General features: G+C 50.2%; 1 protein-coding gene across 2 annotated transcripts; it reads right to left on the reverse strand.

Annotated features, from left to right (window-relative positions):
* Positions 1 to 4,850: 4,850 nt before the first annotated feature.
* Positions 4,851 to 20,400, reverse strand: PCDH12 (protocadherin 12). 2 transcript variants are annotated; one of them, XM_004452602.5, is made up of 4 exons: positions 17,140 to 20,400; positions 13,467 to 13,564; positions 11,114 to 11,253; positions 4,851 to 5,722 (listed from the first exon to the last, which is right to left on the reverse strand). In XM_004452602.5, exons 1-4 carry the CDS (start codon positions 20,008 to 20,010, stop codon positions 5,301 to 5,303), a joined length of 3,531 nt encoding a protein of 1,176 aa, XP_004452659.2. In that variant the 5' UTR covers positions 20,011 to 20,400; the 3' UTR covers positions 4,851 to 5,300. The 2 variants fall into 2 exon arrangements, with proteins under 2 accessions (XP_004452659.2, XP_012378450.2); XM_012522996.3 differs by lacking the exons at positions 4,851 to 5,722; positions 11,114 to 11,253; positions 13,467 to 13,564 and adding an exon at positions 13,574 to 13,755 and having other exon boundaries at positions 17,140 to 20,353.
* Positions 20,401 to 22,126: the final 1,726 nt, after the last annotated feature.

The raw sequence follows: 22,126 nt of genomic DNA on the forward strand, positions 1-22,126 counted from the left end.
TTTCCATTAACCAATTTAAAGGGTCTTAAAAGCTTCTCCAAGAGAGAGGCTCAGGAAAAAAATGATTTCTGAGTCAACGCTAATGACTCCAATTACTGAATTTGTGAATAGCTGTTCCCTGTTTTCTGGATGTTAGCCCGAGTTCAATAGCATAGATGTGGCTGGGGGGCGGGGAGGACTGAGGGCCAAACCCGCTGGTGCCTATTCAAATGGAAGGAACCATCCAGCCTGGCCACTTGAAAGGTGGGGGGAAGTGTGGGGGGGGAAAGTTCCCCACATTTCCCTCTCTGCTGCCCACCCCTGCTGCTCCCCACCTCTAGTGGTCCCTTGCCACACTTTTCCCAGCACCTTCCTAAGCTTCCTCTGGGTCCAGCATCTCCCCTTCCCTGCTCCTTTTCCGCAGCTGCCCGCACTGCCACTGGGCCTCCCACAGAAGGCGCTCCTTGGGAGCAGGGGCCTGGTCTTCTATGTATTCCAGTATCCCCAGCACTTAGCGTCATGGCTTTTAAGCTGTGTAGTGCACTAATCTCTCCGGGAAAAAAAAAATTCTGTGGTCAAATAAGTTTGGGAAATGCTGCACTAGACAGCCCCTTTTTATAGATTACAATGCACATCAGCAGCTTCAAGGTTCCAAGAAGTCCTACAGTAAAGAACTTGGTTAACCCAGTGTTTCCCTCTCTGAGTTGCACACAGGCCCATTTCCCACAGGCTGCGTGTGGACCTCCCTGGGGCACCCCCTGGAAGCTCTGTGGCGAGGGTTGCCTCCTGCCCTCCCATGGAGCCTCCACCAGCCTCTTGCCCTCCTGTTGGCATCTGGGGTTCTCTGATTACAGGCTCCTCCCGACTCTGTCCGGGGCCCAGGGGCAGTTGCAGCAGTCCACAGGCACTGGGTGTTCTGTGGGATGGACAGGTGCAGCGCTCCCTTGCCCTCGGATGTTACAAGTTAAATATTGATTCAGTTTGGAAGCCAGAGGGAGGAGTGAGATTTTTGTAAGCACTCGGATTTAAAAAGGTAGGGCCTCTCCTTGTGCATGGAAGAGCCGGGAGAAAGAAGCCAAGGGACCAAAAGCCTGTGACTGTTCAGTCACTGCCGGCTGGATGCGGCCCCAGGGGATGGGCTTTGTCAGCAGACCTGGGAACTGCTGGGCTTTTGCCATTAAAATTCCATTTTTAATGACTTACCATCAGTGCCCAGAGAGGAAATGCGAGGGAAGGATAGGGAGGCGGCCTCCAGCAGCAGGGCCGGCCTGGGTCAGGATGCTGGATGACCCAGTGTTCGGGGCCTGGTGCCCTCTGCGATGAGATCTTTGGGCAAGACTGCTGCCTCAGTTTCCTCATCCTGTGACACTGATTTCATGGTACCCTGACATGGTTCATTGTATCTTTGGTGCTAATATACAGCTGAGCACTTAGATATTTATTCAATGAGTAATTCTGTGCATCTCCCCCCACTCCACCCAATGCCTGGCACCAAGCCTACCTAGCACATAACAGGTCTTTTATAAAAAAGATTTATTTATTTGTTTCCCCTTCTCCATTGCTTGTGGTCACTGTCAGGTCTCTGTACATTTGCTGTGTGCTCTCTGCGTCTGCTCATCTTTTTAGGAGGCACTAGGAACCAAACCTGGGACCTCTCATTTAGGAGAGAGGCACTCAATCTCTTGAGCCACATCAGCGACCTGGTTTGTTGTGTCTTTTATTGTTTTTCCTCTTTGTGTCTCTTTGTTGAGTCATCTTATTGTGTCAGCTTGCCACGCCTGCCCTTTGCATCAGCTTGCCTTCTTCAGCTCCAGCCCATCTTCTCCAGGATTCACCAGAACTGAAGCCAAGACCTCCCATGTGGTAGGAGGGATCTCAATTGCTTGAGCTATATTAGTTTCCCATAATAGGTCTTTAATTAGTGAATGAATGAATGAATGTTTCTGTATACCCTTCTCCCCACTGCTATTCTTAGTCTAATTCTGACCCTTAAAATTGTTCAATAGATAAAATATATTTGTTGAATGCATGTTTCTGATCATGCCACCCCAGCCCCAGCTCACCCCTACCCATTACTTTGTACCTGATAGTAGAGGTAAGAAAACACTGACCTATTTGGCTGGTATAGACTATGCTGGGCTGAGCCTGTGCTAAGCCTTCCCCTTCCAGTCTTCCTTTTTGGATTTGTTCTTTTCCAGAGTCCCAAGGGTAGTGGATGCCACCTCACTCTTGTTCCAGCCAGAAGAGAAGTAGGGTCAGTGAACTGCCAAGCTGAAGTTGGGTGACAGGCAAGAAGCCTGCTTGTCAGTCTCTGAGCTGCCCCCAGGCTCTGAGTGAGCACTACACTGCACTCCTGCTGCTGGGGAATGGCTGATGATTGATTTTTAAAAATGTCCCTCTCGCTTTCCAAATTAAGACGACATTTAACTGAGTGCTTGCTGGCTTGCCTGCTCCCTCAATGTCCCCGGGGACAGAGCCCATCTTGGTGGAAACTGTTTTGAGCATGCCGTCAGTCTCAGCTTAGACATCTTGGGTGATGTCAAGAAGTTTCTGTAACCTTCCTGTTCTACACACTCAGTTCTGTCACCATATCCACTGCTTCATTCCCACCTGTTATTAGGAAAGGGTCTGGTATCAGTCAGCCTGCTAGGAAGGGATTGGTGCAGGAGAGAGCAGCAAAGTGTAAGACTAGCACTTACATATGTGAACCCTCACCCCAAGGAAAGATCTGTTGCCTCAGAATAGGAACAGTCTGCCCATGAGTTCTCTGTGCTTCTGCAGGGATGGCAGAGTTAAGCACTGACCAAGAGGATGCTACAGCAGTGGTCCTTAATCTTATTTAGGTCACTGACCTAATGACCTTCGAGAACCTGATGAAAGCACTGATTCATTCCCCTAGAAAAATTCACATCCTTCCAGTTTTGCATGCAATTCAGGAGGTTCATAGAACCTCCAACTAGGTCCAACTAGGACCCCAAGTTAAGAACCCTTGATATGAATAGAACATCCTACTATATCCCAGATCCAAATCCTTGCTTTGCCAAAAAGCTGGCCATTTGACCTTGGGCAAATCATCTAACTTTTCTGTCTTTCCATATCCATGGCTATAAAATGAAGAGTTGAAGTAGACAAATGTTCAGATGTCTTATGGCTAAAATTACCTGTGTCTGTAGAGGTTTAGATAATGTCTTAGAGCAGTACTGCATAACCTTTTATAGGTCACATCTTCCTTTGAGAGTCTGATGAGAGCTTCTTGTCTTCTGCCTAAAAAAAGCTTATACACAATGTTTTACTTCCTCTTCAGGTCCACAGGTTTAGGACTTTTGAATCAAAGTGATGTGATGATCCATTGCATCCAGTGACCCAGCTGCGAGCCATGGTCCAGGCTCCTTAGGTCACCTCCTCCCCCTATTTCTTCCCATCGCCACTCCCAGCCTCTCAACATCAGCTCTGCTCTGAAAATCCACCAGTAACTGGGGCATCAGCATGTTCTACACCAGTGCTGCAGATTTCAGTCTTTGCTTTTACATAATAGAACCATTTTTTCCTAATGAATCTTACCTGGAGCTCCAATATAAATAGAAGAAGGCTGTCTGGTAGAAGCACTCGTTTACCTATTCATTAATTCCTTCATCTGCTCAGAAGCCTTCATGGTGTTGGCTTTGTGTCAGGCACCTGGTTGAACGAGCTGGAGATCTTGCCTGCTTGGTCTCCGCTTGGCCTCATTGATCTGCAGGACCCAGTGGCTCTGTGAACCAGCTTGTGAAGATATCACTCGGGCCTGGAGTTAGGTGATCAGAAACCCAGTTCTAAGTATGTGTGATTTTCATTATCGCTAGTTGGGAGGGTGACTGTCCCTATCTGTGGACATAATTATTGAGCTCTAAAGGAGGAAAAAAATGAGGCACATAGAGAATTTTTTTTTGCCTTCAGTGTCCAGGAGAGCTGTTGAGAAGTTAGCTGACTACTTGAAAATTCCCAGGAATATTATGAGGCTGAGCCCTGGGAACAGATTTTTTCTTTACTCACCCCTCCCCATGAAGGTTTCCTGCTATCAATGTCGGTTTCATAGACGCAGTTCATACATTGTCCTTTGGGGCCTGAATTCACAGGTCTGACCTGCTGTGACAGAGAAAGATTTACCCACAAACGGTGGGTCAGAAAAAAATGACTTCTGTACCGGAAAGGTCACTCGCTGGGAAAGGACAGAGACCTGCAGAGGCCCAGGCCTGCATCAGGTTGGATCCAAGTCCTGCTTGTCCTGTGCTTGGAAATTCACAGAGATGTGCCAGCCTGAGTGGCTTTGGAAATGCGCACTTCAGCAGTGTTTCCTAAGGGAAGCTCAAGCAGGTCCACCGCTGGCAAAAGTCCACCTTTTCCTTTTCCTTTCCTTGGCTGGCAGTCTAGTGCCAAGATCGAGGGCATGGGTGTTGGCTTTGACAAGCCTAGGTCCAATCAGGGCTCTGTATCTACGCTCTGCTTGATCTTCAGCAAGACAGTCAACCTTTCCAAGCCTCATTTCCTTGTCTATGAAATGGAGATAATAATACCTTCCTTCCAGGGTTGTTGTAAAAATTAAATGAAATTATATTGTAAAGCCTGGTGTGTGGCTTATGTAAGTGCTCTATAAATAGTAGTGCTTTTTTTAGCCCTAATTTTTCAGCTGGGAAGCTGATTAGTTGATAATGTGGCAATAGAGGAGTGGGGTCAAGAGTTTGCATGTCCACATTTGCGTACGTAACACAGTACACCAACTTCTCCCAGACCTGTCCTGCCCCAACATGATTCTCTTGCCAGTGATTGGATGACAAAAACCCCACCCCACCCCATTGCTCTTTTCTCCTCCCTCTTGATAGGAACCAATAAGAGAATGAACCACTGCTTTTCCTTTATTTGTGGGTCAGAGAGCATTGCCCAGGATCCAGCCTGCCCACCCTTCAGTATCCAACCAGGCCATCCCTTCCTGCCTGTGACACTCCTACACTCCTTAGCCTCTATTCTGCTAGACTAGAGGATCGACCCTTGGCATTCTACTTGTGTGTTGCCAGCAAACACTTATCTTGGCCCCAAACTCTCCTGTCCTCCAAAAAATTTACCTGCAGACCCAGCCCCTAGCAAGGGAGCCTGCTTTGGCCAGAAAGCTATTAGTCCCAGGGCCCCTGCCTCCTTCGCAGGGGTGGTATCGGTCACCCGAAAATTCTCAGGCCGTTTCTGGTCTTTGAGTTCAAAGATTTTAGAAACCTACTCACACCCCAGGAGCCTCAGCTCCCAAACATCTCCCAGTGGCCCCGGGTCCAGGATCCAGAGGCCCCGAGGTGGGTTCACAGGGCCCTATTGCTGCTGCTGCTGCCGGTCCTGCCCTCAGCGCCCTTCTTTCCACCTGGGCCCCCCTGGGCATCGGGGCCCAAGGCCCCGCTGGTGGCCAGGTCCAGACTGAGGGTCCTCCCGCAGACGGAGAGCCGCCGCAGCGCCTCAGAGGCCGCCTCCACGGGCACGCCAGAGCGTTGCTCCAGAAGCATCTCCAACAGCGAGCTCATCTCCGAGACGAAGGTGCTGGCCAGCCGCGAGCCCGTCGGGCTCAGCTCGGGCCCTGCCGCCTTGCCGAACGTCTGGAAGGTCCGCGGCTCCTCCGAGGCCGCAGCGTCCGGGGAGAACAGGTTGTCGCGGTAGTTGGAGGTGAGGGGCAACGAGAGCCTCGCCATCCAGGCCGGGTCGGGGGCGCTCAGCCGGTCCAGGGCCAGGCCTGCAGGGGCAGGAGGGGGTGCAGTGAGGGCAGAGCTGCGCGCCCGACACGGGCACAGGACCAAGGAGGGAAGGGAAATGGCAGAGGGGCAGAAGGGGTGGACAGAGGGACCAGGAAGGAAGGAAGGGGCCTGACGAGGAGCCGGGGGCAGGAAGGCGGCTGCCTGAAGCACAAGGCCAGCTGGGCAGGGAGGAGGGAGGCCCAGCACCCGGAATCCGGCTGCTTCTGAAGAATTCCCCAGTCCAGCTGGATTTTCTCCCCCTCAGGGAGACTTCTCCCCTGGAGGTACCACTAGCTAAGGATGGGGGAAAATCTTTTTAGTTTTTAGCCAAGGCTGGAGTTCCTGTTTGGGCTGCCTTCTGTTCATATCCATGATAATAGTGACCATTTATGAAGTACTTATCAATCAACAATTTATATAACTATCTCATTTAACCTTGCAAACCTTTGAGGTGAAGGGTGTTACCTCCACTTTACGGATGATGAAACTGAAGCCCAGAGAAGTTAAACCTATGAGGCAACCAAACCCCAAGTCTGAGCCCAGGACTGAAGACTTCAGAGCTGGCCTTTCCTTCCCGTTGCTCCAGGTGCCCACCTGTAACCTCTGGAATTCCTAGGTCTGATAAGGCCTACTCTGTAACCACCAGGCCCCAAGCCCTCCACTCCTCCACGACTTCACCTCTCAAGCAGCAGGCAGGAAATACTGGCCTCAGGCAGGAAGAGGCTGACCCTCTGAGGGCTATCCCTGGAAAGGGATTGGGTGGCGGGGAGTTTGAATACTGTCCTCTAGATCCCCAATGCCATCCCTTCAACAGAAAGTTCTGTCTCAGACACTAGCCCCAGAAGCCAATTTAAATATGGGCAAAAGATTTGAATAGACAGTTTTCCAAAGAAGATACACAAAATGGCCAATAAACACCTGAAAAGGTACTCCTTAGCCATTAGGGAACTGCAAATGAAAACCACAATGCGGGGAGCTGATGTGGCTCCGTGGTTGAGCACTGGGAATTGAACCATGTCCCCCACCAAAGGCATATTCAGGACCCCTGGTCCTGTGGGTGTGGACCCCTTTGTAAATAGGACCTTTGAAGATACTAGTAAAGGTGTGTCCAGACTGAATGAGGCGTGGACTTAATCCAATATGGCTCATAAGCAAAGGAAACTGCACACTGAAAGAAGCCACAGGGAGCAGCTGGAAGCTGAGAGTCGACAAAAGAGAAAAAGAAAAGAGGCCCCCATGTGTATTGCTGTGACAGTTTGAATTTGGTTCATGAATCCATCAACTAATCCATTTCCATGGGTGTGAGACCCTTTGATTACATCAGATTTGGTTAAGGGGCCTTGATTAGGTGGCTTGATTGAATTGCTTTTGATTGGACTATGTCAGTGAGGTGTGACTCAGGTTGGGGCTCTACCGTCTTACTGGAGCCTTATATAAATGGAGGAGACACAGAAAGAAAGACACACAAGTCATGTGCCTGATTGCCCACAGCTGGGCTCAGGGAGAAAGTAGAGCAGCTAAGGTTGAAAGAGGAGGCCCGGAAAGAGACAAGTCATATGCCTGATCACCTACAGCTGAGCTTCTGGAGATGGTGCACTTTGAGAGGGAGGCAGGGACCTTGGCAGACTTTGGTGAGAAAACATCTCTGATGGTGCATTGATTTGGACATTTTTGCAGACTTGGAACTGTAAGATTTTACCCCTAATAAATTTTCCATTATAAAAGTCAACCCATTTCTGGTATTTTGCATCTGCAACCTTTGGCAAACTAAGATAATTGCCATGTATAGAAAAGCCAAAGGAACTGGAAAAGATTGCCAGCTGACCAGAAGATACCAACCAACCTTGGGAGGAAGCAAGCCTTTTAGCCTCTGAAACCATGAACCAATAAATTCCTGTTGTTAAATCAAACCATTGTATGGTGTTTGTTTTAGAGGCCGGCAAAATGCAAACATAAAATGGAATATTATTTGGCCTTGAAAATGGACTGAAGTTCCAATGCATGCTGAACCTTGAAGACATCGCATTGAGTGAAATAAGCCAGACACAACAGGACAAATACACTTATATCAAATAAGTAGAATATGCAAATTCATAAGGTCAGAAAATAGAATACAGGTCACCAGGAGCGGATGGGGAAAGGAGATTAATATTTAATTGAAACGGAGTTTCTGTGTTGGGTAATGGAAAAATTTTGACATTGGATTATGGTAATGGAAGCACTACTTTGTGAATGTAATTAACATCAATGAATTGTATATTTGAAAGTAGACGAAATGGGAACTTTTAGTTTGTATATAAGTTACCAGAAAAAAAAACCCATAGAACTGTACACACAAGGAGTGAATCCTAATGTAATATCTGAGCTCTAGTTAATAGTGTAATTGTAATATACATTTTTCATCAATTGTATCAAAGGTACCACACTAATGCAAAATGTTAATAAGAGGGAAAAAGTGGGGGGGGTATATGGGAACTCTGTACTTCTGCATATGATTGTTCTGTACACTTGCAACTGCTCTAACTTAAAAAACAGAAATAAAAATAAAACAAAAACTAGCCCCAGGTCTGACTGTTAAAGGCCAAGTCAGAGGGAAGAAAGGGAAGTATAAGCCTTGTGGACTATGATTTTTTTTTTTTAAATAGACACAACATCTACTTTAACATTTACTTAATGTTTGTTTAAGGTGAGCTGCTTTGAAATCTGTGAGTAAGGAAAAAAGGAGAGGGGAGCGGATGTAGCTCAAGTGGGTGAGCGCCTGCCTCCCATTTATGAGGTCCTGGTTTGATTCCCCAGCACTTCCTAAAAAAACCAAAACAAGTAATAAAACAAACAAAAACAAAAAACCACCTTTCTTTGGGGGAAGTGGATGTAGCTCAGTGGTTGAGTGCCTGCTTCCCCCCCTCCAAAAAAACTGGGCAGAAGTAATTTCCTTTTTTGTTTAGCTCTATTTTTTACATTAACCAATGATTATTTTGGTAATTTGAAAAAGTCATTCAAAAACAGTTAATCATTCTATATTGATAAACAAGTCTCCATGTTATGCTGTCAGTGCTGGGTAATGTGGTTATGAGGTGGGGTTGCCTTCTCTACTGCCTGGGGCTTAGTTAATATTTGCCGGAGTGATTAAATGAGCATAAATATTAACCGTAGGCACTTGGGAAATGTAAACCTTTGTTCCCTGAGACTCTGAAGTGATAAGGGAATCATTTGGTGTTTCACAATTAGGCTTCTCTTGTAGGGTTAGTTAGCCTCTGAAGGAGTGAAGGTTGGAATGAGAAAATCCCTGGGGTGAAGGAAAACACAGAGCAACTGCAAGTGAGTGCTGGGCAGATCTGGACTTGATTTTCCAGCTTTGCCACTTAGGGGCAGTGTGACCTTGGGAAAATTGCTTAACCCCTCTGAGCATCCTTTTCCTCTCATAAAGTGAAGAAATAGTAGCACTCATTTTGACAGGTGGTTGTGAGACTCCAGTGAGCTCATGCAACCCATAAAATATTGTCATTGTCACGTCACATCTTTAGATGGGGCTTTTATTTGAAGCAGCTAAGACCCCAGTCTCAAGCACTCACCAGTAGCACCATCACAATCCAGCCCTGTGCACGGGGAGGGAGAATTTTGCGTGGGAAATGAGCACACAGCTTCTAGCCCAGAGCTATCCAGTAGAGATATAAAGCAAGTCACCAATGTAATTTTAAATTTTCTACTAGCCACGTTAAAAAAAAGTAAAAAGAAACTAGTGAAATTAAGTTTAAACATTTTACTTAATTGACTCTAAACTATCATCATTTTTCAGATATTATTTTTAAAATTATCAATGGATTTTACATTCTTTTATACTGTTTTTGAAATCTGGAATGCATTTTACACTTAAAGCATATCCCAGTTCAGACTAGTCAATATCCAACTGCTCAGTAGCTGCAATGTGGCTGCCATATTGGACAGCATGATTCTAGATTCTAGACAATGTTGTTCTATAAAGCTTCCTATATATATATATATATATATATATATATGCTGTCCACAGTGGCAGCCACTAGCCACATGTTGACAACTGCACACTTGAAATGTGATTAGCATGATCGAGGAACTCAATGTTGCATTTTATTTAATTTTAACTCACTAAAATTTAAATAGCCACATGTGGCTAGTGGCTACTGTTTTGGACATCACAGCTCTCAAAACCAGAGCCATGATGCTTGTATTAAGCATTATCTACACCACCTCAGGCAAATCATTAAACAGCCTTGCCTGTCTGTGGGGTTAATACATAACACCTTCTCACACTATGTTCATGAGGCACTTAGAAAAGGGACTAGTTCATAGAAAGCACCCAATAAATGTTAGGTTTTCTTTGTGTGTGTGTGTTTTTAATCTTCATTTTATTTTAATGTTACATTAAAAAAATATAAGAGATTCCCATGTACCCCCCCCACCCCCCTTACCCCATTCCTCCCACATCAATAACCTCTTTCATCATTGTGGCACATTCACTGCATTTGGTGAATACATTTTGGAGCACTGCTGCACCACATGGATAATCGTTTACATTGTAGTTTATACTCTCCTTCTTTGTATTTTAAACCAAGGAAATGGAAGTGTCTGCCATGCCTTCAGCATGTTTGCAGCTAGATGGGGCAGACAGGATATATTCTCATGAAAAATGGATTGTTGACTATAGAAACAGAAAAACCACAGTGTAAGGATGGTTAGACTTGCAGTGTGCTCCCTAATGGAGGCTGGCCAATGTCTGCAGGAGGGGACAGTTAGCAGATTATTGAATTAAAGTTTCAAGTTACGTATTTATTGTCAAAACTAACTGTTTCTCTACCAAAAAAAAATTCTTTTTGCTTAAATTAGAAGTGTTAGCACATTAAAGAGCTGGCTCAGTTCTCAGGGTGAGAGGAAATTTAAGCACTCCCAACAAATGCAAATGAGTGGTTTTGGAGAAGGAATTAAGAAGTCTCCTGAGGCCAGGCAGGCCCAGGTTTTGGCTCCCTTCAATCACTGATGAGCTAGGTGACTCTGGGCAGGCTACCTCTCTGAGCCTCAGTTTGCTCACCTGAAATTGGAGCTAATAATACCTATCTCGGAGGACTGTTGGAAGGCTTAATAGAGATCATGTGAGAAGCCCCCCCCCCCCCCCCCCCCCCCCCCCCCCCCCGCGCGCTTGGCACAAAGCAAAATCTCAGTGATCATTCATTATTCTTATGATGGCTTTTTAGATTAATAATCAAAGTTGAACCTGGTCTTTAAACCAACAAATATCTTAAGAGGCTCCAGGGGAAGTAAGATGTTACCAATGCTCCTCCCCAGAAGCAGCACGGCCACGTCTCCCCGCAGTGGACTGGAGCAGAACTCTGAAGCCTGGGGTGGGAGGGGACCCCTACCTGTGTGGGGGTCCAGCAGGCTCGACAGCTCTTCTTCCAGCAGCTGCTTCACAGAGAGGTCCTCAGGGTCCAAGGGTCCTTCCTCGAGGTCTGGCTCTGCCTGGCCACTAGTCCTGGCTCCCGCATCTGGCACCACATTCCTGCAGAGGAAGCCGACCCAGCCCATTAGTGCAGAAGGCACCGACAGTCATCTGTTCATGCCAGCACTCACACATCCATGCAGCCAACTGGATACCCAGCCCGGTTTAGAGTGGGACCAACCAGCCCCAGCCCCACTGCCTACTCTGAGACTCAGTTTCCCCAGCTGTACAATAACACCCACCTCATGGATTGTTGCAAGGGTAAAATGAGATGTTGCATGTAGAGGGTCTATCCTAATGCCTGGCACGCTCATAAACGCTCAGCAAATGGTGGTGACTGCAAATGCATTGATACTATTACTCCCTGTTGTTCCTCCAATGTCTTCATAGTGCCAGGCACAGAGTGGGAGTTTAGTAAACTTTGGTTAGATGGATGCAGTCATTCACCCACCTCAGAACGTGAGCGCCAGTGAGGACAGGGATTCTGTCAGTCTCATTCCCTGCTCTCTCGCCAGTGGTTGCAAAAGTGCCCAGCGCATAGCAGGTGCTTGATACATAGATATTTTTATTTATTTTGTGGAATGACTGAATAGACCCTCCTCCCTGTTCGAGGCCAAATTCCAGATCGGAAGAGCAGGTCAGTGAGGATTCTGCAGAGGGGAGGCATCTGCAGTTGGCACACGCACCACACGTTCGTGGGGCACCTGGTGCTAAACCACTCGTAGAAGACCTGTTCTGGGTCGGGGTTTGGTATGAGGCAGAGCAGCTCCCTCGCTGCAAGCTATTGACAGTCAGTGCTCTACTCAAGGGGCCGCGCCCTCGCCCGTCACGCAGGTGGCGCAGAGTCCCCACACTCCAACCTCCCGCTGTCCCTACCCTGGTTCCTCTTTCCCATGGACCCCCGTCTCTTGGGGTTGACCAGCTCCTGGGGCTGCCTCAGCATGGAGGGACAGGCTGGGGCCCTCACCCTGGCAGGTGGGAAGGCTCCCTGAGGGGCTCTAAGGCCTGGGGTCCTCAGGACCATTTCTGCTGCTCTGAAGGGATCAGCTGAGAAGCAGCAAGTTTGGGAGTAATAACAAGACTAATGTTGATTGAGCAATTACTTTAAGTCCGGAGCTATGCAGGGGACATGGACCTTCTCATGGGAAACTTCTACACCTGTAAGGGGTTCCTTCTCTTATCATTCCCATTTTGCTGAGGAAACTGAAGCTTGTAAAGAGTATGCAGTTTGCCTGAGGTCCCCTTGGATTACTTAATCTAATCCAGGGAAAGGTGCCTCTGGAGTGTGCGTATACTCACCTCTGCTCTGCCTCTTACCAGCCCTGCTAAAAACCTGTAAGCTGCCAAGGCAAAAGCCCTGAACCAGTGGTCAGGTGCCCCGAGGGCCTGTCCCAGCTCTGCAATCACTTGCTCGTGTGACTTTGAGCAAAGTCACCTTCAGAGGAAAAGACTCAGCATTGCTTGAGCACCTTCTATGTGCCAGGTGCTGGTCTAAGGACTCAGAATACATTTGATCATTAACGCTTTACCATATAGGGAGTTGATGAGGCTCTAGAAGTTGAGGTCCCTGGTTCAGTCCCCAGTGCCTCCAAAAAACAAACAACAAGCAAACAAACAAAAAAAACAACTCAGGGGAGCCAATGTGGCTCAGAGGTTGAGCACCAGCTTCCCATATACGAGGTCCAAGTTTCAATTGCTGGCCTTGGTACCTCACACACACACAAAATCTTTACCATATTGCTACAAAGAAAATGTTGTGTCCTTCATTTTACAGATGAGGAGACTGAGGCCTGAGAGATTACCTGATTTGTTCATTTTATAGCTGGGTTGGATTAAACTCCTTAGAGCTAGTTTCTCCAGCTGTAGCAAGGAGTTATATTAGATGTCCTCTTGGAGTCTCTTCAGTTCTAGGACTGCCCAAACACATACACATCCTTAGAAGGGAGCCTTCATATTACGTTTAATGGTCAAGAGAAAGAAGATAAAGTTACAGATAGCCCAGGGCCTCTGTAATCAGGGCACAGACAGCGCCTCAGATGGAGTCATTTCCTTACTGACTTGGTGACTCCAGGTTCTGTAAACACTATAAAAATACAGTCGCCCCAGGACCAACTGGCTGGGATGGGAGGGGGAGTGCGGGTGCTGCTGCAGCACTCTCTCAGGAAAGCAGGGACTAGTGATGTGCTCACCTCTTAGTTGTGGAGACCCCAGGGGTGACGGGCACTGGGGGATGGTGGGGAATCCCAGAAGCCTATGGGCTACGTGCTGCTTACCTGCCGCCGCCTGGCTTGGCCGAGTACTTATTTCCCCGGTGGTTTGGTTTGGGCTGGAATTGGCCCTGATGCAGCAAGGACAGCAGCTGGGAGATTTGCTACAAGACAGGAAAAATCTGTTGACTCCACACAATTCCGACACAGCACACTTCCTTGCCGGATGTTTCCCTCAATGCCGGTGCTTTCTTTTTATAGTCCTTCCTCCGGCTTCAGATGTTTGTGTGATCAGATGGGGGGTGGTGCAGGGGCAGCGGAGACAGGAACCTGTATGGGCAGGTTCCCCTGGTACCTGAGGGAGAGAACAGGGACCCTCTGGGACCATCTGGGTCTCCTTCCCTTAAAGTGACCTCCTTCTAATGGATTCTGTGGGATGGGTTTGAAATGCACATTTCCTAACTGTAAATTCATGATTACTTCGATAAGAATTATCTTGAAAGAACTACATTGTCCCCTCAGAGTAGTAAGCTCAATTTTTGTGAGCCAGATGTAAGACTATATTGCAGGGAGTGGAGGTGGCTCAAGCGATTAGGCGCCTCCCTCCCACGTGGGAGGCCCCGGGTTTGGTTCCTTGCGCCTCCTGAAAAAGAAGACTAGCAGGCAGCGAGCAAACAACGAGGGGGCAGAAATAAATAAATAAAAGTAAATAAACCTTCATGCACACACAAAAAGACTGTTGTGGAGGAGGCAAAACAGTGTCATTTATTCACCGTTTCATTCACTCAACAAGTACTTAGCGCTTGTTCGTGCCCATCCTTGTGCTTGCTATGGGATAAGAATAAGAAGGCCCAATGGCTGCACTCCCCTAGCAAGCTCACAGTCTGTCTGGGAAGACAATAGCCATTACCACAGGGGGTTGCTTCCTGGTGGTGGGGAAAGGATGGGGTGCTGTGGGAGCAGAGGAAGGTCCTGAACTCTTGGAGCATGGAGGAAGGGGGAAGGAGACTGGGGGGAGGTTTTTTCCTTATGTCAACAAAGGATGACCAAAATGAAGAGCTTAATTTTACTGTAGGTGAAGAAGGCTGTATTTGTAGTAGTGCTCCAGGAATTACCTGATGTTTTCTTATTCTTCTTAAGTTAAAAAGTGTTTTCTGTTTGTACCCTCGGCTGGGTGATAAAATAAATGTGTTGTTTACTGGAAAAAAAATGTTATTGAGTTCATACTATGTGCCAGGCACCCCCTCTGAGACCAAAGGAGCCACAGGAGTTTGACCAGTGGAGATTCGGGTGAGGGTAGGAGGCTTGGAAGGGGTTTCAGGCACAGGGGATTGCAAGCTGAAAAGCCAGAGGAGATGGAATTTTAGGAAGCTGGAGATTGCGGAACGGTGAGGGGTGGCGCGAGAGCCAGACCTTGCGAGGGTTTTGGAGGGAGAAGGCACAGACCAAGTCTTGGGAGACGGAGTTCTGGTTCCTGGCCGTGTCTAGCTTGTGTATTATTAGGCAGGTGTTCAAACCTTCTCAGGCCTCAGTGTCCTCTTCTCTACCGTGGGGCTAGAAACACCCGCCCAGCCTTCTTCACAGGGTTGTGGGATTAATTAAAGAGTTTGAAAAAGTTAAAAATGCCCTGCAAATGTGCAGAGCTGGGGTTGTTCCTGCTGGAGGCCCCAGGGAAGCCCTCTGCCCCTGCACAGCTCAAGCAGGAAGTGCCAGTCTCAGGGCCGCCAAGCCTGGGGTTTCTGTGACTTGGGAAGTTCCCATCGCCTGCCTCAAGGCAGATCCTGGCCCGGGGCCCTCCCAAGGCTCCTGTCACCCTTTGACCGAACAACAGCTGACATATCTGGGACTGTCTCTGGGTGCCAAGCCCTGTGCAGATCACCGTCACGCAGGATCGCTTCACAGTTTGAGCCCAGACTTTGGAATCAGTCAGACTCAGGTTCAAATACTAAATCTGCCCTTGCCCCAGTTCCTGTCTGTGTGGCCTTGCAGAATTACTTAAACATTCTAAGCCTCAGGGCCCTCAGCAGTAAAAAAGGGAATATAACAATGAAACCCAGGTTGCGTGGTGATGAGGAGGATTAAATGAGCCAACGTGCACAAATCACATATTAAGAGATCCCACAATAAGCACTTACTGTCAGGCAGTATAAAATCTCAATTAATCATTACAATAACTGAAGGGACAGGATGCTATTTCATTTCGTAGAGGTGGAAACTGAGGCTCACAGGGGCTACAAAGCAATTAGTGGCAGGACTGGAATTAAACCCAGTGCCCTGGCTCCACTGCAGCCCTGCACTGCCACAGAGATGCGCACCAGGCAAGCCGCCCCTTACTCTCCAGTTGCTCTCAAAGGGCATCCTTCTTTCCATGTCCCAGTGGAATCACCCACATCACCAGCTTTCTGCTGCCTCTGTTCTCCAGCAACCAGCACATGTTTGGCATAAATAACTTATCCAATAAAGTATTTGATGAATGGATGAACGAATCAATCAGTCAGTCAATCAATCAATCGATGGCTCCTGGCAACTTCTGAGGTTGCATGGAGCCCTGAATGAGACTCCTGAGAGAGCATCTGGGCCCTCTCCAGGTGGCTTCCTGAAGAGGGGTTGGAGGAAGGAAGCTGTGTCCTTGCTCCACAGGAAGCCTGAGGCGATGGCCTGACGGCGGGCAGCTGGGCACAGGGAGAATTGCGTGGGATTCGGAGGAGCAGATCTGGGTGTGAGATCAGGCACCTCCTCTGAAAAAGCTTTCCCATTTGTTCTAGATAACTCTCAGTTACTAGACACTTTGTCCTTCATCATCCCATTTAACATTCCGCCCCACCTTGCCACCCACCCCCCCCCGGAGGTAGATAAAGGGAATGTTTGGTGTCATCCTCCCCATTTTATAGATGAGGAAAATGAGGCTCAGATGTAGAAGGACATGCCCAAGGTTGCACAGCTCCTAAGTGACTGTGCTGAAATTTGAACTCAGATATGCTTAACTTACAAGTTCAGAGGTTGTTTCCACAGTCGCATCCCACAGGCCCAGCCAATGAGTTACGGGGTCTCAGCAAATCCATTGCAGCTCCTGATGCTCAGTGCTACCCAAGGTGGCCTACTTCACAGGGAGGTCACCCAGGTGAGATGAGGGCAGCGGAGATGGAGGGGCGTTTTGCGGAAGTACTAGTAAACATTGGCTGAGCACTGACTTCGTGCCAGATACTGTTCTATGGGCTTTAAGTGCAGTAACTCATTTCATCTTCACAGCAAACCTAGGAAGTGGTGCTGGTAACACAGACACATTCAACAGAGAAGTTGAGTCACTTCCCTGTGGGCCACAACTAGGAGGAGGTAGAGCTGGGATTTGAACCCAGACAGCCTCGCACCAAAGTTGATACTCTTAACCACTCCCTTTGCTGCGTGTCTACTTGTGCCAGGCACCGGGAGTAAGTGCTTCATTAAGAATCAGCTCATCAAAACCTCAGGACAACTTTTATGAGGCAGATGCTCTTACTCTTACTGTGATCCCTATTTACAGATAAGGAAACTAAGGTTCAGAGACAGTAAGTAATTTGCCCAGGATCACACAGCTGATAAGCTCTGTTGACCCCAGAGCTGTGCCCTGAACCACTGCCACTCACAGCACCATATTGTGCTGGGTGAGCCTACGGTAAGGAACGAGCGCAGGTGAGGGGTGTCTGCAGCCACTGCTGCTGGTCCAGGGCGACCAGGAGAGGGCCACCCACGCCCGAGATACCTGCACAGGAGGGGAATCCACGGTAAGCTCCTCCACAGGGTTCCGCTCTGCAAAGGCGGCCACGGACAGCCGGACCAGGCTCCGCAGGATCTGACGGGGGCTTGCCTCTTTCTCCGGGGACACTCTGCCGTTGAAATTCCGCTGCCGCCTCAGAGTCGCGGAGGGGTTCGCTGGGCTCGGCGGGGCCTCCTCCCGGCCCTGGTCTCTGAGCGGCCTCCCTGCTGGACCGCCCGGGACCTTCGGGGTCCGTGAGAGTGGCTGGCCCGTCACGGTGTGGGGCTCAGGAAGGCTCAGGTTCTCCCGGGAGGCGTTCCTCTGCCTGGGGTGGTGGAAGAGGAGGCTGACGGCCTCCGGGAGCCCCTCTCGGCTCTCGGCCAGCGCTCCCTGGTGGCCTTGGTTCCGTAGGGTCCTGTACAAGGTCGGTGTGAGGTGGAAGGGGGCCTCCAGACAGGGGTCCCAGCCTGCTTCCACAATCGCTGCCTTACCTGCGTCCCCGCGGGGCCGCCCCGCCTCGCCAGGCTCGTCCGCCTGACCCCTGAGCACAGGCACGAGGTGGATGTCCGCCTTCTGGATGGGCTTCGGGGGCCTCTTGGGCTGCTGGCGGTAGGTGGACTCAGCTTCCCGACAGTTGTACGCCCGGTTGTCCTTCTTCTCTGTTCGGCAGATGGACATGGCCAGAGCCCAGATCAACCCGAAAATGGCCAGCAGGACGGCCAGGCAAATCACAGTCAGCACCGATGTGCTCAGGGCCCTGGGCCCATGGACCAGGTCCTTCAGGCGGTCCACGCTGGTGACAAACGTGACCCTCAGCAGGGCTCGGGTCTGCAAGGGGGGGCTGCCACGGTCCTCCACCACGATCCCCAGCTCCCACTCGCTTCCAATGAGGCTGCTGGCATTGGTGACGTTGATGAACAGCTGCCCCCGGTGGGGGCTGAGGACAAAGAGCTGGGCTTCATTACCGCTCCGGATGCTGTAGAGGAGCTCTCCGTTGGCCCCTGAGTCTGCATCTCTCGCCACAATGGTTGCCAAAAGGAAGCTGTGGATGGCCGGTGACGGTGTGTCAGTGCCGGCCGGACCCAAACCATTGGGAGTCTCAACAGGCACCAGAAGGTGGCCCGTGGAGGCGTTTACAAGTACTGAGAGGCTGGCCTTTCCATGGTGGAGCACGGGCTGGATCACCTCTGGGGCATTATCGTTGACATCCAGGAGGCTGACCCGCACAGAGACGCTGGATGCAAGCTGGGGCTGCCCCATGTCCTCTGCGATCACCTGGAACTCAAAGCCGGCCATCTGCTCATAGTCCAGTGTCCTCTGAGCAGTCACCTCCCCAGTATCTGAGTCAATAGCTACCAGGTGAGAAACTCGGGAGTCCTGGATGCGGTATGAGATTTTTCCATTTATGCCCAGGTCTGCGTCATGAGCCTTGACAGTGATGAGGTGAAGAAAGGGCAGATTGTTTTCCCGAGTGGATACCACATACCGGCTTTCCTCAAACACAGGTGCATTATCGTTGGCATCACTGATCTCAATGCTGAGCTGCTTCTTGGCTGATAAAGGCTGGGGTCCTCGGTCTTGGGCTAACAGAGTGAGGGTGTATTTGGGCCACTGCTCTCTGTCCAGCGTGGCATTGGTTAGCAGCATGTACGTGTTGCCATTGGTCCTTTTCAGCCTGAAATGGCCCAGCTCTTGGCTGAGCCAACAGTGGACCCGACCATTGTTCCCTGAGTCCAAGTCATTTGCCATGACGAGGGCAACGAAACTATCCTTGGGGAGAGCTTCTGACACCAGTGAAAGCTGGGAGGCCCACGTGATGTGGATGCTCGGGGCGTTGTCATTGACATCCAGAACCTTGATGAGAACTTTGCAGTGGGCTGGGATGGGATTGGGACCCAGGTCCCTTGCCTGGACATCTACCTCGTAGGCAGGATTCTTTTCATAGTCTAGGGGTCGACGCAGAATGACCTGGCCCGTCTTGGCATTGATGCTGAAGGTGTCCAGCACCTCTGGAGGCACGTGCTTACTGAGGAAGAACTCCACCTCCCCGTTTGGGCCCTGGTCAGGGTCTGTGGCAGTGAGGTTTATCAGCAGAGTACCAGGAGCAGCGTCTTCTTGGATTTCTAGGGCCAGTGAGCTCTCAGCAAACACAGGGCTATTGTCATTGGAGTCCAGGACATTGACCTTGACCAAGCTGGTGCCTGACTTGGGGGGGTTCCCCCCATCATAGGCAGTTAACACCAGATCAAAAAGCGAGCGGATTTCCCGGTCCAACTCCTTCACCACCACGAGTTCCGCATGTTTGGTCTCATCAGGCCCCACGATAACATCCAGGGCAAAGTGCTCACTGGGAGACAGAGTGTACGAGTGCAAGGTGTTGGGGCCGGTGTCTGGGTCGAGAGCTCTGTCCAGGGGAATGCGGGTGCGTAAGGAGGCGCTCTCAGAGATCTCCAGCTCCTGCTCACCTTTGGGAAACTGCGGCTGGTGGTCGTTGATGTCCAGCACCTGGATCTCCACGTGGATTAGAGTCAAATGCCCTGTGGAGAGCACGTCAAAGGAAACAAGGCAGGGATCCTGCTGCCGACATAGCTGCTCTCTGTCCAGCCGCCTCCCTGTGCTCAGCAAGCCGCTGTCAGCGTCCACCTGGATGGGGAGGGTTTGTGGCAGCTGCAAGACCTGGAAGGCAGACCCCGCGTGTCTGTGCCTCTCCTCCCAGCCCAGTTCCCGGGACAGCTTCCCGATCACTGTGCCGGGCGGCACTTCCTCTGACACTTGGTATTTCACTGTGAGAGTGGCCATCTCCTGACAGTCCCCTGAAAGGAACAAGCAGCCACCTGGCCCCAAAAGCCCCAGGAGAAGTCGCAGAAGCTGCATCATGCTTACCACCAGAGTGGGCTAGACTCAGATAACGCTAGTTTCCTTTAGAGGCTGGGAAAGTCCTCCAGTGTTTCCTGGGTGGCTTGGTGAGCCCCGTTCTCCTGCCCCCAAGCTTGCTGGTGCAGCCTCGTCCCATAGCTAGAAGATGATGGAGCAAGTCGGATTCCCAGGAAAGGCCATCTTCACCTGAAGAGATCTGAGAGGTTCAAGCACCGATAAAATTGCCAGAGGAGACCCCCACGGGGTGCTAGTTGATCCACTCTGACAAACGATGGACAGGAGCCGGCCAGAGGGAGCTTAACCCAGCATAGCAGGATGCGGGGATCTGCCTTCCGAACAGTCGCTTGGCTGGGGAAACAGAGAAGCAGCTTTTTCCTATGGAAACCCCACCTACAGGAAAAGGGAGGGCTGTGAGTTTCAATGCCAATTAGAGAAAGAGCACTTCCTGTGAAGCCGAGTGGCCTGCCGCTGAGGAGGATGTGGCCGGGGCGCCGGGGACAGGCCGGATGGGAAGGTGCTATCCATGAGTAAGGAAAGGGAACCCTCGTGTTGCCAAGTGGGCCGAGAACCTGAGACGCTGCCTGCCCGCTTGCGGGCGATGCCCTCCTGGTGTCGTGTTTCCTGTGTCTCTTCTCTTCCTCATCTCTTTTTGTTCCCATCTTTTCTCCAGTATTCCTCCTGTTCCCGTCTTTTCCCCACACTCTGTCTCTCAGTCTTCACTCTGCCTTGCTCGTCGCATGGGAAGCAGATCTTCAGAGCTCTGCTGCCTGGCTTTAAATCCTGGCTTTGCAATTGACCAGCTGGCCATCTGGGGCTAGTCACTTAGCCTCTCTGGGCCTCAGTCACCTCATCTTTAGAGGGGATTGGGGATAAGAATACTAGCCCTTTTGGCAGGAAGTCGTGAGGAATAAATGAAATGATGCATGAATGGCCTTAGCTGGGGGGTTTGGCCCAGATTCACGGAATGAAGCTACTGTCTGCCTCTGGTGCTGTGATCAGCACAGCTCACTCCATCGGCTGGCTGCCCCTGGCTCTCATGCTGGCGCTCGGGGAAGTCCCTGTCCACACTGACCCGTAAGGGTGCCCATGGCCTTGACTCCAGAAGCCTGCAAGGACCTCTCTGACCAAATGTGTGGCTCCCCTCCCCCTCCCTTCCTGCTCCCCCAGCCTGAGGTCCATTGTTCTCTGTCTGGTGCAGCCGGAGTCCCTCTCTGGGGGAACCCCCTGGCCTCCAGCTCTTCTGTCTTGGAGATTTTTTTGCTTCCCTCTCCCACACCTTCCTCCCCCTTTCATCTATGTCTTTCCCTCCCTTCCTCCAATTCTTCTCACCCCATTTATATTCCTTGACCAGTGACTCCCTTGCTGCCCTCTACCCTGCTTCCCCCGTTCACTTTCTCGGTGAGGTGGGGCCCAGGAGGGGGGTGAGTGGACAGTTTGCTTGGGTGGTCTTTGAGGTGGCCTTGTGACTTCTTGTTTTTCTCCTCAATCTACTGCCTTTAGCCCCCAGTCTTCTTCCGGCCTTACACCCCACCTGGCGGCTGATCCCAGAGGTGTGCACAGCATTTGAGGTGATGGGGGAGGAGTCAGCTTCCCCCAGATAGGTGATTGCAGCTGAGTCTTAGGAACCAGAGGTTCTCCATCTGGACCCCAGGGGCCCCAGTCAGGCAGGACTTATTGGCCGGGAGGTCTGTGACCATCAGAACTGAGGTGGCTGAGGGACTGCCCTGGGCCTAGGGACCATCTAGTCATCCACAGCTCCGTTCCCTGCCTTTCCCTCTGTCTTTTCTTCCCCTCAACCATATCCTTTCACCCTGCACTCTACCTGGAGAATTTCCTAACCCACTGAGCCATAGCAACGGGCTGAATCTATGGGGCCATTTCCTCTGGGGTGTCCCTGGAGACAGGCCACTCACAAGCTCTGAGCCACTGAACAAGTCATTAAACCTCTCTGAGCCTCAGTTTCCTTCTCTGTAGAGTGGGGCCAATGTTCTCACCTCATGGTAAGAATCCTTATGGTAAGGATTCAATGACATGATATACATAAGGGACTCAGGACATTGCTGGCCCAGAGAAAGTATTTAACATATGGGACTATTATTTTACCTTACATTCTTTT

This window comes from Dasypus novemcinctus, chromosome 2, assembly GCF_030445035.2.
Source record: "Dasypus novemcinctus isolate mDasNov1 chromosome 2, mDasNov1.1.hap2, whole genome shotgun sequence".
NCBI lineage: Eukaryota > Metazoa > Chordata > Mammalia > Cingulata > Dasypodidae > Dasypus > Dasypus novemcinctus.

Excerpts from the sequence above, each read along its gene's own strand:
- PCDH12 (XM_004452602.5), bottom strand. The coding sequence starts at position 20,010 with ATGATGCAGCTTCTGCGACTTCTCCTGGGGCTTTTGGGGCCAGGTGGC. Across the intron at positions 11,254-13,466 it reads GCCAAGCCAGGCGGCGGCAG|GAATGTGGTGCCAGATGCGG; the intron begins GTAAGCAGCACG and ends CTTCCTCTGCAG. Across the intron at positions 5,723-11,113 it reads CCTGCTGGACCCCCACACAG|GCCTGGCCCTGGACCGGCTG; the intron begins GTAGGGGTCCCC and ends CTGCCCCTGCAG.